General features: G+C 43.6%; 1 protein-coding gene across 1 annotated transcript in view; it reads left to right on the top strand.

Annotated features, from left to right (window-relative positions):
- Positions 1 to 2,799: 2,799 nt before the first annotated feature.
- SRPK1 (SRSF protein kinase 1) overlaps positions 2,800 to 12,811 on the top strand; it is an 82,591-nt gene continuing 72,579 nt past the window's right edge. Inside the window, 2 exon segments of the mRNA XM_043592967.1 lie at positions 2,800 to 2,890; positions 2,893 to 3,415. Coding sequence (XP_043448902.1) covers positions 2,815 to 2,890; positions 2,893 to 3,415 — 599 coding nt within the window. The 5' untranslated portion in view covers positions 2,800 to 2,814.

Below are 12,811 nucleotides of genomic sequence, written 5' to 3'. Positions count from 1 at the left end.
ATTTGAGAGAGAGAGAAAGAGCATGAGCAGCAGAGAGGGGCAGAGGGAGAGATAGAGAGACAGAGGGACACAGAGAGAGAATCTCAAGCAGGCTCCACCCGGGGCTCGATCCCATGACCCTGGGATCATGACCTGAGTCAAAATCAAGAGTCAGACACTCAACCAACTGAGCCACCCAGGCTCCCAGCATCTGATGTATTTTCAGTTTCTTCTGTTGTCCATTTCATCTTACAAGACAAAGGGGAAGCCATACAGAGAAATGATACTTGGGATTTAATTCAGATCAAAACTCTGGACAAAGTGTAAGAGTTTGTGGTAACCAAAGTGTGTCCTAAAGTTTGGGTGAACAAATTTCAAAACGCGCAAGTGTTAGGGAAGACTCCAGGGCAGTCTTAAGAAATTAGCTCATGGAGAATGGGATCATTTCAGAAATTAAATTCTGACACTACTCCTGAACAGTTCACGTTCTCTGAATAATTCTACTTTTAAAAGAACTTGAGAAAAACGGTTGTGGGAGTATGTATGCAAGAGTGGCCACCACTTGAAGAGGAAGGGTGAAGTCCAGGATAGAACAAGCCCTGTGAAAGTGGGGGTGAGACGGAGGGAATGGGGAGCCCAAATGAAAAAAGGAAGGAATGGTCAATTCAGGGAACTCAATCCAGTGAACTTGACATGGACTCTGGAAAAATTCTCAAATGCATTATTAAACAGTTGGTAAGCTCTTAGAGCAAAGAAAGAAGCAATGATCACTCTCATGCCAAGTTAAACTTACTCCCTTTTTGATGAATCTGCAGGAACCCATTTGGGTGTTAGCACAGCTTCATGTTGTCCTTCTCAGTGTTTTCTCTCTCTCGTCCAGAACTTTCTCATAAACTGCACATCATTTATTCTTTGATTAGACAAACACCTGAGCACCTACTGAGGGCTGGACACTGTTCTAGGCACTGAGGATACATCAAGGAAAATCCAAACAGGGTCCCTAGCCTCACAGACCTAACTCTCTGGTGGAGGGTACTTTCCCGATTCTGAAACTTTTCGTCAGCTACCACAGCTCTCCCGTCTTTTTTCTAAATCACATGGAGGTTTTGCTGCCCGAGCAGAATCCTCAGACTCCAGGGTGTCACTGTCTGACCCAACTCTCCTTCTGTTCCTAAGCAGAGTGGGGAGGAAATTGGGAAGAAGTTTTCCTTGGCCAACAGGTGCTGTCCTCTTTTGCAATATGTCCAGAAATGCTATCATTCAGGTTCCATGCAACAGATATTAATTATCTAAATTTCAAATTTGGCAAACTGGCATTTCTGGCCTCGCATCCCACTCGATCCACTTCAGTCATTACCAGTCCCAGCCCCCACCCATTTCCAAATCGGTCCTTTTTTGCTCAACTGATTTTCTCATTCAGGAATGCCTAACATCTCCTTCTCCACCTATGGAAACCCTACCCATTTCCCAAGACCCAGTCCAAGAGCTGCCTCCTCCCTGGCTGGATGTAATTATTTACTTTGCTCAGCAAAATCCCACGCAAGCCCCCATGCTTCACTTGTGCAGCACTATCCCATTTTCATCTTCCTTTCTCAATTAATTACTTGTCTGTCTTCCCCACTATAGTCTCATTTCTTTTAGGGCAACGGTCTCCAGAGCTTCTGCCCTGTCCAGTTGTAGTACTTCACAACAGAAGTTGGCAAACTAGGACCTGAGCCAAGAATGACTGAAATAGTTGGAAAAAGATCAACAGAAGAAGAATATTTCATGACATGAAATGCAAATTTCAGGAACCGTTAAGTAAAGCTTTATTGGAACACAGCCCTTATCTTCCATTTTCCTTTTGAGCTCCAGTGGCAGAACTGAGTAGCTGATAAAGAGAGCTTATGCCCACAAGCCTTAATGTTTCCTTTACGGTCCTTTACAGAAAAATTTTGCTAACCTTGCTTTATAAAAAGGGTTTGATGATTGAATCATTGCATCGAGGCACCAAGATTTAATAAATACGCATCCTCTCCAGCTTTTTGTTTCTTTGTATAGTGGAGGTAATATTTTGCTTTTAGGTTGTCATAAATATCAAATGAGACATAATGCACTTAGAAAAGTATAAAAACATCCTATACGACAACTATAGTTATCACGTACTGAAAAGATGATAGTGGTAACATGAGAAAACATTGTCTTTATTCTCCCCCTTCCTTCCTTTACAGCCTTCATTTAAACGTGAAATTTTAAAAGAAAATTCACTTTTAAAGGGAGGATAGGCTCACGGGTTTCGTCCTTCCAGTCTTTCTTTTGTGTTGCCCCACTTTTCTTTAATTTCTCACTTGTAATCTTTCCCCCCGACCCCCCATTTTCTTTCTATAGTATCTCAATTGATCCTCACAAGGGCTCAGGGAAGGAACTAGGACACGCCTAATTAAATCCATTTTACAGACCAGGAAACTGAGGCGGACTCCAGTAGGCGGCAGAGTACTGACGCAGCACGCAGGGAACCCTCAAGGCCACGGTCTTCTCCTCTGCTAAAGGGCAACCTCGCCGCAAATGGAACGAACCTGAGCCCGCCAGGCTTCCAAGCCTGGTTCTTGAACACCTCTGTAGCATTCACACTCGGCGTTCTTTCCTTCTCCCAGCCCCCGATTCTTTACCGCCGCCCCCCCTTCTCGAGAGCAGGTGGTAGGCTCCGCGCTCAACGCGCAGGCGCGCGCCGTCGTGGGGCGGGGGCGGGGCGGGAACTGGGGGGCGGGGTGTGCGCGGGCTTGGTTTTGGGCCGCGGCGGGAGCGGGAGTCGCCGCCACTCGAGTGCGCAGGCGCCTGGCGGTTACCGGTCTCGCCATGGAGCGGAAAGGTGAGCGGTGGAGCGGCCTCCGCCACGAGGGGCAACGGCCGGCGGGGCGAGGCCCGGGTCCGCGTCGGAGCTTTGCCTAGCCGCCGCAGTCCGGTCCCCGGGCGTGCGGCGCCCCCCCACTGAGGTGGCGCCGCCCTTCACCCCCCGCCTCTGGGCTGCGGGTCCGCGCCCCTCCGCCCAGGCGTCCTTCCGCACCGGCAGTCATCGCCCCTTGTTCCCCGCCAGGCCGGCCCGCGCCTTGGGGCCGCTGCAGGGCCCGGCCCGCGGCCGGCGAGGCAGACCCCCGCCCGCCGGCCCCCTGACCAGACCCGAGCCCCCGCCGGCGCACCCCGCCCGGGCGCAGCTCTGCGCCCCGCCGGCCGCCCGCCGCTCGGCCGGCCGCCTCGCCGAAGCCGCGGCGCTCGTCCCGGAGCCGCCCCTCAGCCAGGCCCCGCACCCGGGCCTCGCGCCCCTGCTGGGTCTCCACCCTCACCTTGGTCGCCTCCTTTACTCCACATTCGCCCTTCATCCATCCCTCTCTTCTGCAGTGCTTGCGCTCCAGGCCCGAAAGAAAAGGACCAAGGCCAAGAAGGACAAAGCCCAGAGGAAGTGAGTCTTGTACCCCGACATCCCATTCTTTGGATTTCCTCCCGCACCTCCTCTCCTCTGGTTTCACCTCTTGAACGTGCGCCGGGTTTGGGCGCCCTGCGGCCCCAGCCACATGGCCGCGGAGTGGCCTTGGAGGGTCGCACTCCGTGAGCCATGCGGAGCGGAGCTGATGTTGCCGAGGGCCAGGCCCGCTGGAAAGGGCTGTTGGAGGAGGACCAGAGCCCGTCCGGTCCGTCAGCTCCCCAACTCCAGAGAGGAGGCACGACCCCCCCCCCTCCCCCCCCCCCCCCCCCCCCCCGGGTCTGGGCCTCCCGACGGAGCTGGTAGATCATTATCTGTTTGTGAACTCTGGCTTCTCCCCCCACCTGCTTCCCGAGTCTTAAACTTGACTCCTACGTCTGCACGGTAGGCCGTCAGAGAGTTCTTACTGAATTTTCCGCATTTTGGTCTGCCAGCCACCCGCTCGCTTTCATAGAGGAGGGCATGGAGCTTTCCCCCTGGTTGGGCAACTTCCTGAGCCCGCACGGAGCGTCGCCTTCCTCGCCGTGGCAGGCAGACCACTGCGTTTCTGTTTCTTCTCTCAAAACCTCCAGCCCTCGCGCTGAATGCAGATGCCTTGTGGAGTGGGCCTCGCGGTAGTGACGGGCAAGTTCTTTAGCCAACGCTCTTGGTGATTCTGGTTTGGTGTCTGAAGTGCCACATGTCCGGGTTTTTACCAGCAGGATGCATAACCGTGGGTTAAGCGCTGCTGTGGGAAACACAAAAGTTGGTCACATCTTAGAAACGCCCAGTAGAGGGCTTCTGCAAAGTGAAGCTTAGTCTGGAGAACTTTTATCTTGTTCTCACGTTTAATTGCAGTGGCTTGGAAATTGCCTTTAGAGAACAGTGCATCATTTTCCGGACACTCTTCCATTTCCTTGATGTTGTGTGGAGTTGTATACGGTCTCCCTCTTGAGCTGAGAAAACGAGCATTTCTGAGGTTTTCCTAGGTTACCTTTCTGAATATTACCAGGTGTGTGTGTGTGTGTGTGTGTGTGTGTGTGTGTGTGTGTGGTTTTGGTGACTACCTGATGTTTGAGAATGACACATAATGACTTATAGCAATAGAGCTAAAGTGGTAGGTGACCTCACCTCTTGCTCCATTTCTATTAACTGTCTCATGAAATTTTTTATTTTATAAAGTGCTTGGTAACCAACATATTTAAATGTGAGTTTATCTCCATGTGTTTGCCTCGTGATTATCCACGTGTGGATTGTTCCAAAACCAGTTTTTGTTTATTTATTAAAGAAAAAATGGTTTTTGTTTATTTTTGAGAGAGCAACAGAGCACAAGCAGGGGAGGGACAGAGAAAGAGAGAGGGAGACACAGAATCCAAAACAGGCTCCAGGCTTTGAGCTGTCAGCACAGAGCCTGAAGTGGGGCTTGAACTCACCAACCGTGAGATCATGACGTGAGCGGAAGTCAGATGCCCAACGGACTGAGCCACTCAGGCGCCCCTCAGAACCAGTTCGTAATCCCACGTTGGTTTAATGGAAACAGCCAAGGAGCTAACCTGGTTCTTGTCTGCAGTGGGAATTTAAGTGTTACTCTTTTTTTGTATGTGCCTTAGTTTTATTATTCCCTGTGGAACTGATAGGAATGTGCTATAAAACGTATTTTCTGCTGATGTAAAGAGATGGTAATTTTATTATTCACTGTATTGTTGAGAAGTGATCTGTCTTGGTCTCTCCACATGGAAATTATTTTGTATTAACCTGAATCAACCTGTAACTTGGGAGGAAAATATATAAAGGTGATCATATATATATGTATTTTTAAAGTAGGCTCCACACCCAGTGTGGGGCTTGAACTCATGACCCTGAGATCAAAAGTTGCATGCTCTCCCAACTGAGCGAGCCAGACACCTCATCATCTGTTTTTGGTACCAGATAATCATTACTTTGGATTATCTATTTAAACCATATTCTTTATTTCTAAAACCGAATATATGTGCTTTGGATTCTCTGTTACTCCTTCATTCGCTGTTAGGTAATTTGTGTCCATTATTTTCACACTTGCACAAAAGCAAGCGAGTAGTACAGATAACCTAGCAGTTATTTTACGGAATATTTCATTTTGTACAACTTTTAATTCCTGAAATTTTATATAAATGAATGACCTTCACTTACTTGCAGTTTCAGAGGTGCTTTATTTTTGTCTTCAGTTAATGGTTTCTCTTGACAATTTTACCTTTCTTTTTTTGTTTCTCCAGCCTCCTTTTAAGTAGCTGAAATGTCTAATTAACTTGGTTAGAATACTGTGTCAGAAGTTCAAGCCCCACCTGACTCAGGTAACTTGACTCTGTTCCATGACCCCTGACTGCACTCTGGACTTCCAGTCCTTTTGCAAAGGCAGGCTGCTGGTTACCAGATTAGTCAGGGAGAAGGTCTAAAGAAGAAGCATGCCATAGAATTTGGTCTCCCAAGTGAGTCAGATCTGGTTTGAATTGTGATTTTGCCACTTTTTAGCAGCTTGACCTTGGATGAGTTAGTTAAGGAAATGGTCTTAGCTTAGTCATGATGACAGCTGAGAAGTTAGAAAAACCAAGCATTTAAATGAAAAGTAAAACTGTAAGTAACGTTTTAGTAATTTAGTCATGGCGGGGTACAGGTGGAAAGGATTTCAGTCCTCTGATTTTGTAGATCTTAAAACCAGAACCTACATACATGAAAAATCATGTCCATGGAGCTACAGCTGGTTGTAGCAAGGACAAAACTGGAATCCAGGGCCCCTGCCTTCCAGCGCAGTGCTATTCGGTATTTGTTTCCTTTGGGAAACTGTGCTGAAAGATTTGACCTTGGGGGTTTTCAGTTGTCTTATTTGAAGAATTTTGTCTCCACTTCACTTTTTCAGACACTGTATTCTTATTTACTAAAATTAACTAGTTGATGATAAACTGTTTCACTTTACAGATAAGGAAATTGAGATTTTTCCAGATTACTTCCACAGAAAATTGTAAAGCTAGTATTCAACCCCGGGTCCGACATACCCCAAAGCCCTAGGTACTAACCACTGCTGTCTCCAAGTGACAGTTCCTTCTGATGTGTCTGAGGACAGACAAGGTAGAAACTGAGCAAACTGAGGCTTCTGTACGAGGTGACACAGGATGCCTGGGTTAAAGTTTAAGCACCCTTTCAGAGCCCCCTGTCTATGTCTCTAAAAGGATGTAATTCTCTATCTTCCTTTGGTCATTCAGTTTTCAATATATATACCAATAGGTGTGTGCCTTTATCCGTTTGTCATAGCTCTTACAATTTAACACAGTTATGTTTGCTTTTCGTATTATTTTTTTTAATCAAATAAAAATTTTTTTTAATCTTTATTTTTGAGAGAGAGAGACAGAGCGTGAGCAGGGGAGGGGCAAAGAGAGAGGGAGACACAGAATCGGAAGCAGGCTCCAGGCTCTGAGCTGTCAATACAGAGCCTGACGCGGGGCTCGAACTCACATACCTTGAGATCATGACCTAAGCTGAAGTTGGATGCTTAACCAACTAAGCCACCCAGGCATCCTATTTTTCACATTACTTCTATGGAACATAATTCCAGAATGATATTCATATCTAATAATTACTTAGCTTAGGAAATTACTTTGGACAGTAATTCTTACTTTCTTTGCAGTTAAAGAACTGCGTTTAGTATAAATTTGGTAGTAAAACAGTTTGAGCTGGAGAAGTGATTTTGTTCATGTTAGTACTCACCGATCTGTGAAGTCAAAGGAGAGGAGAGATGGCTTTATTTCCTAATTTTCCAAAATATCTAATTATATTGAAAATTCAGAAGAAAAGATAGTTGAAAATTTCTTTTTGTTTAATTTATTTTTGAGAGAGCGAACGTGAGCAAGGGAAGGGCAGAGAGAGAAGGGGACAGAGGATCCATGGCAGGCTCTGCACGGACAGCAGTGAGCCTGATGCAGTGCTTGAACTAACAGTTCAGATCATGACCTGAGCCAAAGTCGGATGCTCAACTGACTGAGTTGCCCAGGTGCCCCGATAGTTGAAAATTTCTAACATTTTTATACAGTACAGTACATGAACTTGAACCAATTTTTTTTAAGTTAAATGGTTTTGGATGCTTTTTGTACTTACCAACGTACCTTGGAAATTGACTCTGTATCAGTTCCTTATAGCATAACCTTACTATTTTTTTTAAGGTCTGCCTTTTCCACTAAGGCTTAGAAGTGGTTCTGTATCCAGGACACAGTGAGTAGCTTCATCTAGATAGCATTCTGTTAAACGGGTGTATCATAATTTATTTTAGTTTAGACAAAAATGGAATCATTGGGTATACTTTTCCCCAGCTAACCTTACCATGAATGTTTTTCATAGCATTAAATATTCCACTTGCTTTTAAAGGCTCCAGTATACATTAGTTCAAGGTTTTCACAGTTCATAGCAAAGATGAATGATCTTTTGGATAGCCATTGTTCACATCAGTGATTATTTACTTAGGATAAATTCTTAGGAGTGATATTACTGGTTATGTACATTTTAAAGGTTTTTAAATTCATATTGTCAACAAAATTTTCTCCAGAGACATTATTTACTAGTTTAATTAGGAATTAACTAATTTAGGGGCACATGGGTGGCTCAGTCAGTCAGTTAAGCGTTGGACTCGGCTCAGGTCATGATCTTACGGTTCATGGGTTTGAGTCCCGCCTTGGGCTCTGTGCTAGTAGCGCAGAGCCTGGAGCCGGCTTCAGATTCTGTGTCTCCCTCTCTGTCCCTCCCCCACTCACACTCTGTCTCTTTCTCAAAAATAAACATTAAAAAAAAATTTTTTTTAAGGAATTAACTAGTTTAATTTTCCTATTCATTAAACAAACAATTTTTGCGGACCTCCTATATCCCAAGCAGCTTTCCATCACAGTTTTCTGTGACAGAAAAACATCTTTGTCCTTGGGAACTTTATTTTCACGGGGATTGGGAACAGAATAAACAATGCACATAAGTAAATTGCGTAGTATGTTAAGACCATAAGTTGGAAAAATAGAGGAAGATAAGGGGAATTTGAGGAGTGGGGGCGAGGGTGCGGTTTTAAATAGGGTGACTGAAGCTGCATTGAGGTGACACTTGAAGGAGGTGAAGGAAGGAGGATGGCTCCAGGCAGAATGTTGGAAGTGGGAATATTTTTGCACATCCTACTTGGCCAACCAGAACTGGGGCATTGTTACTTGAAAACGTTGCCCAAGTTCGGTAAGCTATAAGTATCTTGTTTTAATTTCTTTTGTTACCGGTCAGGTTGACCATTTGTGGGATGTATTTATTGACCAGCTCCTATCTTTTACCCATTTTTGTATGGATTATTGATCATTTTCTTAATCTTAGGAAGTGTTTATTAAGAATATACCTTTTGTCGGAGCCCCTGGGTGGCTCAGTCGGTTAAGCATCTGGCTTCTGATTGCATGGTTTGAGTTCAAAACCCCACATGGGGCTCCCTGCTGCTCTCAGTGTAGAGCCTGCTTTGGATCCTCTGTGCCCTGCTCTCTGCCTGTTTCCCACTCAAGCTCTGTCTCTCCCAAAAGTAAACAAACATTTAAAAAATAAAAAAGAAATATACTTTTTGTCATGTGGCAAATTTACATTTCTCGGGTTATTAGCCTTTCTAATTTCATTTATTGATTTTTAAAAAAATGTGCCCAATCCATCTTTTTCTTTGCTTTTTATCTTTGAAATTTTCAATGTGAGTTGTCATCTTAAAAAGGCATTATTTTTAATTGTCACTCCATTAAAGTACGTGCTTGCAAAATTGCATTTCTAGAATTGTGGTTGTCAGAAATAGTTTCTTCTCTTTTCTTCCTCAATAAGTTTATATACGTTAGTAAATTTTGTTTACATTAGTCTTTCTGCTGCAGTGAGGCCCAGAGGCTTGCCAAATTACTATGTTCTTTAGATTACTTGAAACCAGCAACTTATGCAAATGCTGAAGTGGTGGGTGCTTAGGAACTCCTTTATTAAAAATGAAGAAAAGATGGGCTGGTCAACTAGACTTAGTTTTTATTATAATTTTTAGACCTGGCAAGATAAATGAGGCAATGTTCCCCCCCCCCCCCATACTTAGACTTTTTGCTCGATGCTTCCCAGATCTTCTCTATCACGAATGCTAGTTTGCAGACTAATTTTATTTTTATATTGGCTAAAGTATCATTTTAATGATTCTCTCACTGTAACTGAATTAATTCCAAGCAAGTAAGAAAATGGAGATAGTCAAGAGATATTTTTGAACTCTTCCTTTCTAGTATGATGCAAATAATGATTTAGCTAAGGAGAGATAGATAAGCAGATATATTTATAATCTTGTACATTTTTTTCATTGAATTTGGGACACAATCAGTTTTAAATTACACCATTTTATATGCCACGCAAAAAAAAAAAACCACTATCAGTTAAACTGATACACCATTCGCTATAAGATGCTGTCTTGATTTCAGAGATGTGGGAATGGTAGGAAACCTATTTGTGTTTGAATCTGTGAAATGGAGTAATTCCAGTGATGTATGGCATTGGCAGCATTGTTGTCTTTTAAAAGTTTAATTGTGGTGGTGCCTGCGTGGCTGTCAGTTATGTGTCCGACTCTTGATTTGGCTCACGTCAGGAATTCACAGTTTCTGAGATCAGGCCCTGAGTGAGGCTCCATGCTGACAGCACGGAGCCTGCTTGGGATTCTCTCTCTGCCTCTCTCTAAGTAAATAAATAAATTTTTTAAAAAAGGTTTCTTGTGGAAAATTTCAAATATATCCAAAAAAGAAAGTAGCAAGATAAACTTTTTAAAAAATGTTTATTTTGAGAGAAAGAGAGCACGAGTAGGGGAGGGACAGCGAGAGGGGGAGAGAGAATCCCAAGCAGGCTCAGTGCTGTCAGTGCAGTGACATGGGCTGGATCCCGTGAACCTCAAGATCATAACCTGAGCCAAAATCAAGAGTTGGATGCTTAACTGACTGAGCCACCCAGGTGCCCTGCAAAATAAGCTTTTGTGCATCCATCTCAACTTCATCAGTTACTAACTGTGTTCATGTTTCATCTTTATCTTCTTTTTCTGCTCTACTCCATCTTTTTTTTTTTTAATTTTTATGTTTTTATTTTAGAGATTGTGAGAGTGTGAGCAATGGAGAGGGGCAGAGAGAGAGAGAGAGAGAGAGAGAGAGAGAGAGAATGAATGTTAAGCAGGCTCCATGCTCATCGTGGAGCCCAGTGTGGGGCTAGATCCTACAACCTTGGGATCATGATCTGAGTGGAAGTCAAGAGTTGAATCCTCAATAAACTGTGCCACCCAGGTGCCCCCCACCCATCTTATTTTAAAGCAAACCTCAGACGACATATCATTTTGTAAAATATGGACTCTTTTTTTTTTTTTTTTAATTTTTGAGAGAGAGAGCGCGTGTGCATGCACATGAGTGGGGGAGGGGCACAGAGAGAAGGTGACAGACAATCTAAAAGGGGCTCTGGGCTGACAGCAGTGAGCCCAATGTGGGGCTCAAAGTCATGAACCATGAGCTCATGACCTGAGCCGAAGATGGGTGCTCAACCAGCTGAGCTACCCAGGTGCCCCTAAAATATAGACTCTTAATTTTCAAAACATAGCTACAGTACTAATATAACACTCAAAAAAATTATTATTATTATTTTTTTTTTTTTGAGAGAGAGAGAGAGCCTGTGAGTGGGGGAGAGGGGTATAAGGGCGGAGGGAGAGAGAATCCCAAGCAGGCTCCACACTCAGCACAGAGCCTGATGTGGGGCTGGAAATCATGACCCGAGCTGAAATCAGTAGCCATACGCTTAACCAGCTGAGCCACCCAGGCGCCCCCACACTTAAAATATTTTGAAACAAGTCCATAATAGCAAATACCCAATCAGGGTTCAGATTTCCCTGCTAATTTTAAGTTTGTTTGCATCAGGACTTATAAGGTCATTATATTACTGTTTGAATAGTCTCTCTGGTCTTTTTATCTATATGTTATTTATGGGTTATTTTCCTTGCAAATCTGTTTTTGTTTGACTGCTTCGTAAGTGGCATTGTATACTTTGACCAGGAGGCACCTACTGACTGGTTAACTTTTTGTGATGTTAGCAGCCACTGAGCATTGCCTAGACCCATTTATTTTATTTAGCGTTGCAAAATGGTAATATTCAGTTCTTTAACTGATAATTATATAGTTTGATAAAAAGGAACTTTACCTCATTTCTTTGGTGTTACCCCTAGAGACACTTTATATATAAGACACAGGATAAATACTTGTACTTTCCAAATTTCATTAATGAGTTAGAATCCTAGCATCCTCCAAAATGACCAGTTAAGGTTTATTTTAGTATGAGCTCATAACTGTAAACATATTTGTGGTTCAATCCATTGTAGTTGGGCTCCCCCCCCCCACAGTTTTCTGGAATTAAAATTTACATACCATGAAATTCACCTGTTAAACGAGTACAACTCAGTGGTTTTTAGTATGCTCACAGAGTTGTGCAGCCATCACCATAATCTAATAAGTTTGAAACATTTCTGTCACCCCAAAAGAAACCCTTTACCCATTAGCTATCACTCCTCATTACCCCCATAGTACACCACCTCCCAACCCTAGGCAATGACTAATCTACTTTGCCTAGATTTGCCTAGTCTGGACATTTTGTATAAATGGAATCCTACAATAAGTGGTCTTTTGTGACTGGTTTCTTTAACTTAGCATAATGTTTTCAACATTCATGCATTTTGTAGAACGTATAGTTGTTATTTTTATCGATTGTCCTGTCTTTGGCCAGTTGGAGTCCCTTCACGATGGCCCAGCCCCAAAGTCCATTTGATTCAATCTGAGGCATCTTTGATAGCTTTTTTGCTATTTAGTATGACAGTTTGTCCAGATTTATCTTGTATGTTTTCTGCCCCAGACCAGAAAATAGCCCTTTCTCTAAGAAGCTTTTCAATGGGAAATGGAATTTCAGGATCACAATCTTAGGCACCTTTCCTAAAGTTATCGTAAGCACAGTTGTGGAAGAGCCCTGTGGTTCTGTGTGCCTCTTACTGGAGAATTAACTTTGAGAGTTTGAAAAAACCCGTGAGATCAGCTATGAAGACCAGAGTATACAGTTTTTCAACTGCTTCAACAAAGAATGACTTCAGAAATTATCAGAAGCCACAAAATAAATTAAACACACTTTATTCATTTTCAGAGAAGTATAGTGACACTGGACACAGAAGTCAGTTGGCAGGAGCTAGATAAATAAAAAGTACGTTCATTTGTACCATGACATGCCTTCAGTTATGTAGATGAAGACTGAGGCCAGGGGTAATTTGTTGCTATTGGGTAATAAATGTATTGGTGGCTTAAATGCCTTGAACAACATGGATGGGTATTTTAGGATAGCTTA

This window comes from Prionailurus bengalensis, chromosome B2, assembly GCF_016509475.1.
Source record: "Prionailurus bengalensis isolate Pbe53 chromosome B2, Fcat_Pben_1.1_paternal_pri, whole genome shotgun sequence".
NCBI lineage: Eukaryota > Metazoa > Chordata > Mammalia > Carnivora > Felidae > Prionailurus > Prionailurus bengalensis.
This window is presented reverse-complemented; position numbering and strand designations above follow the sequence as displayed.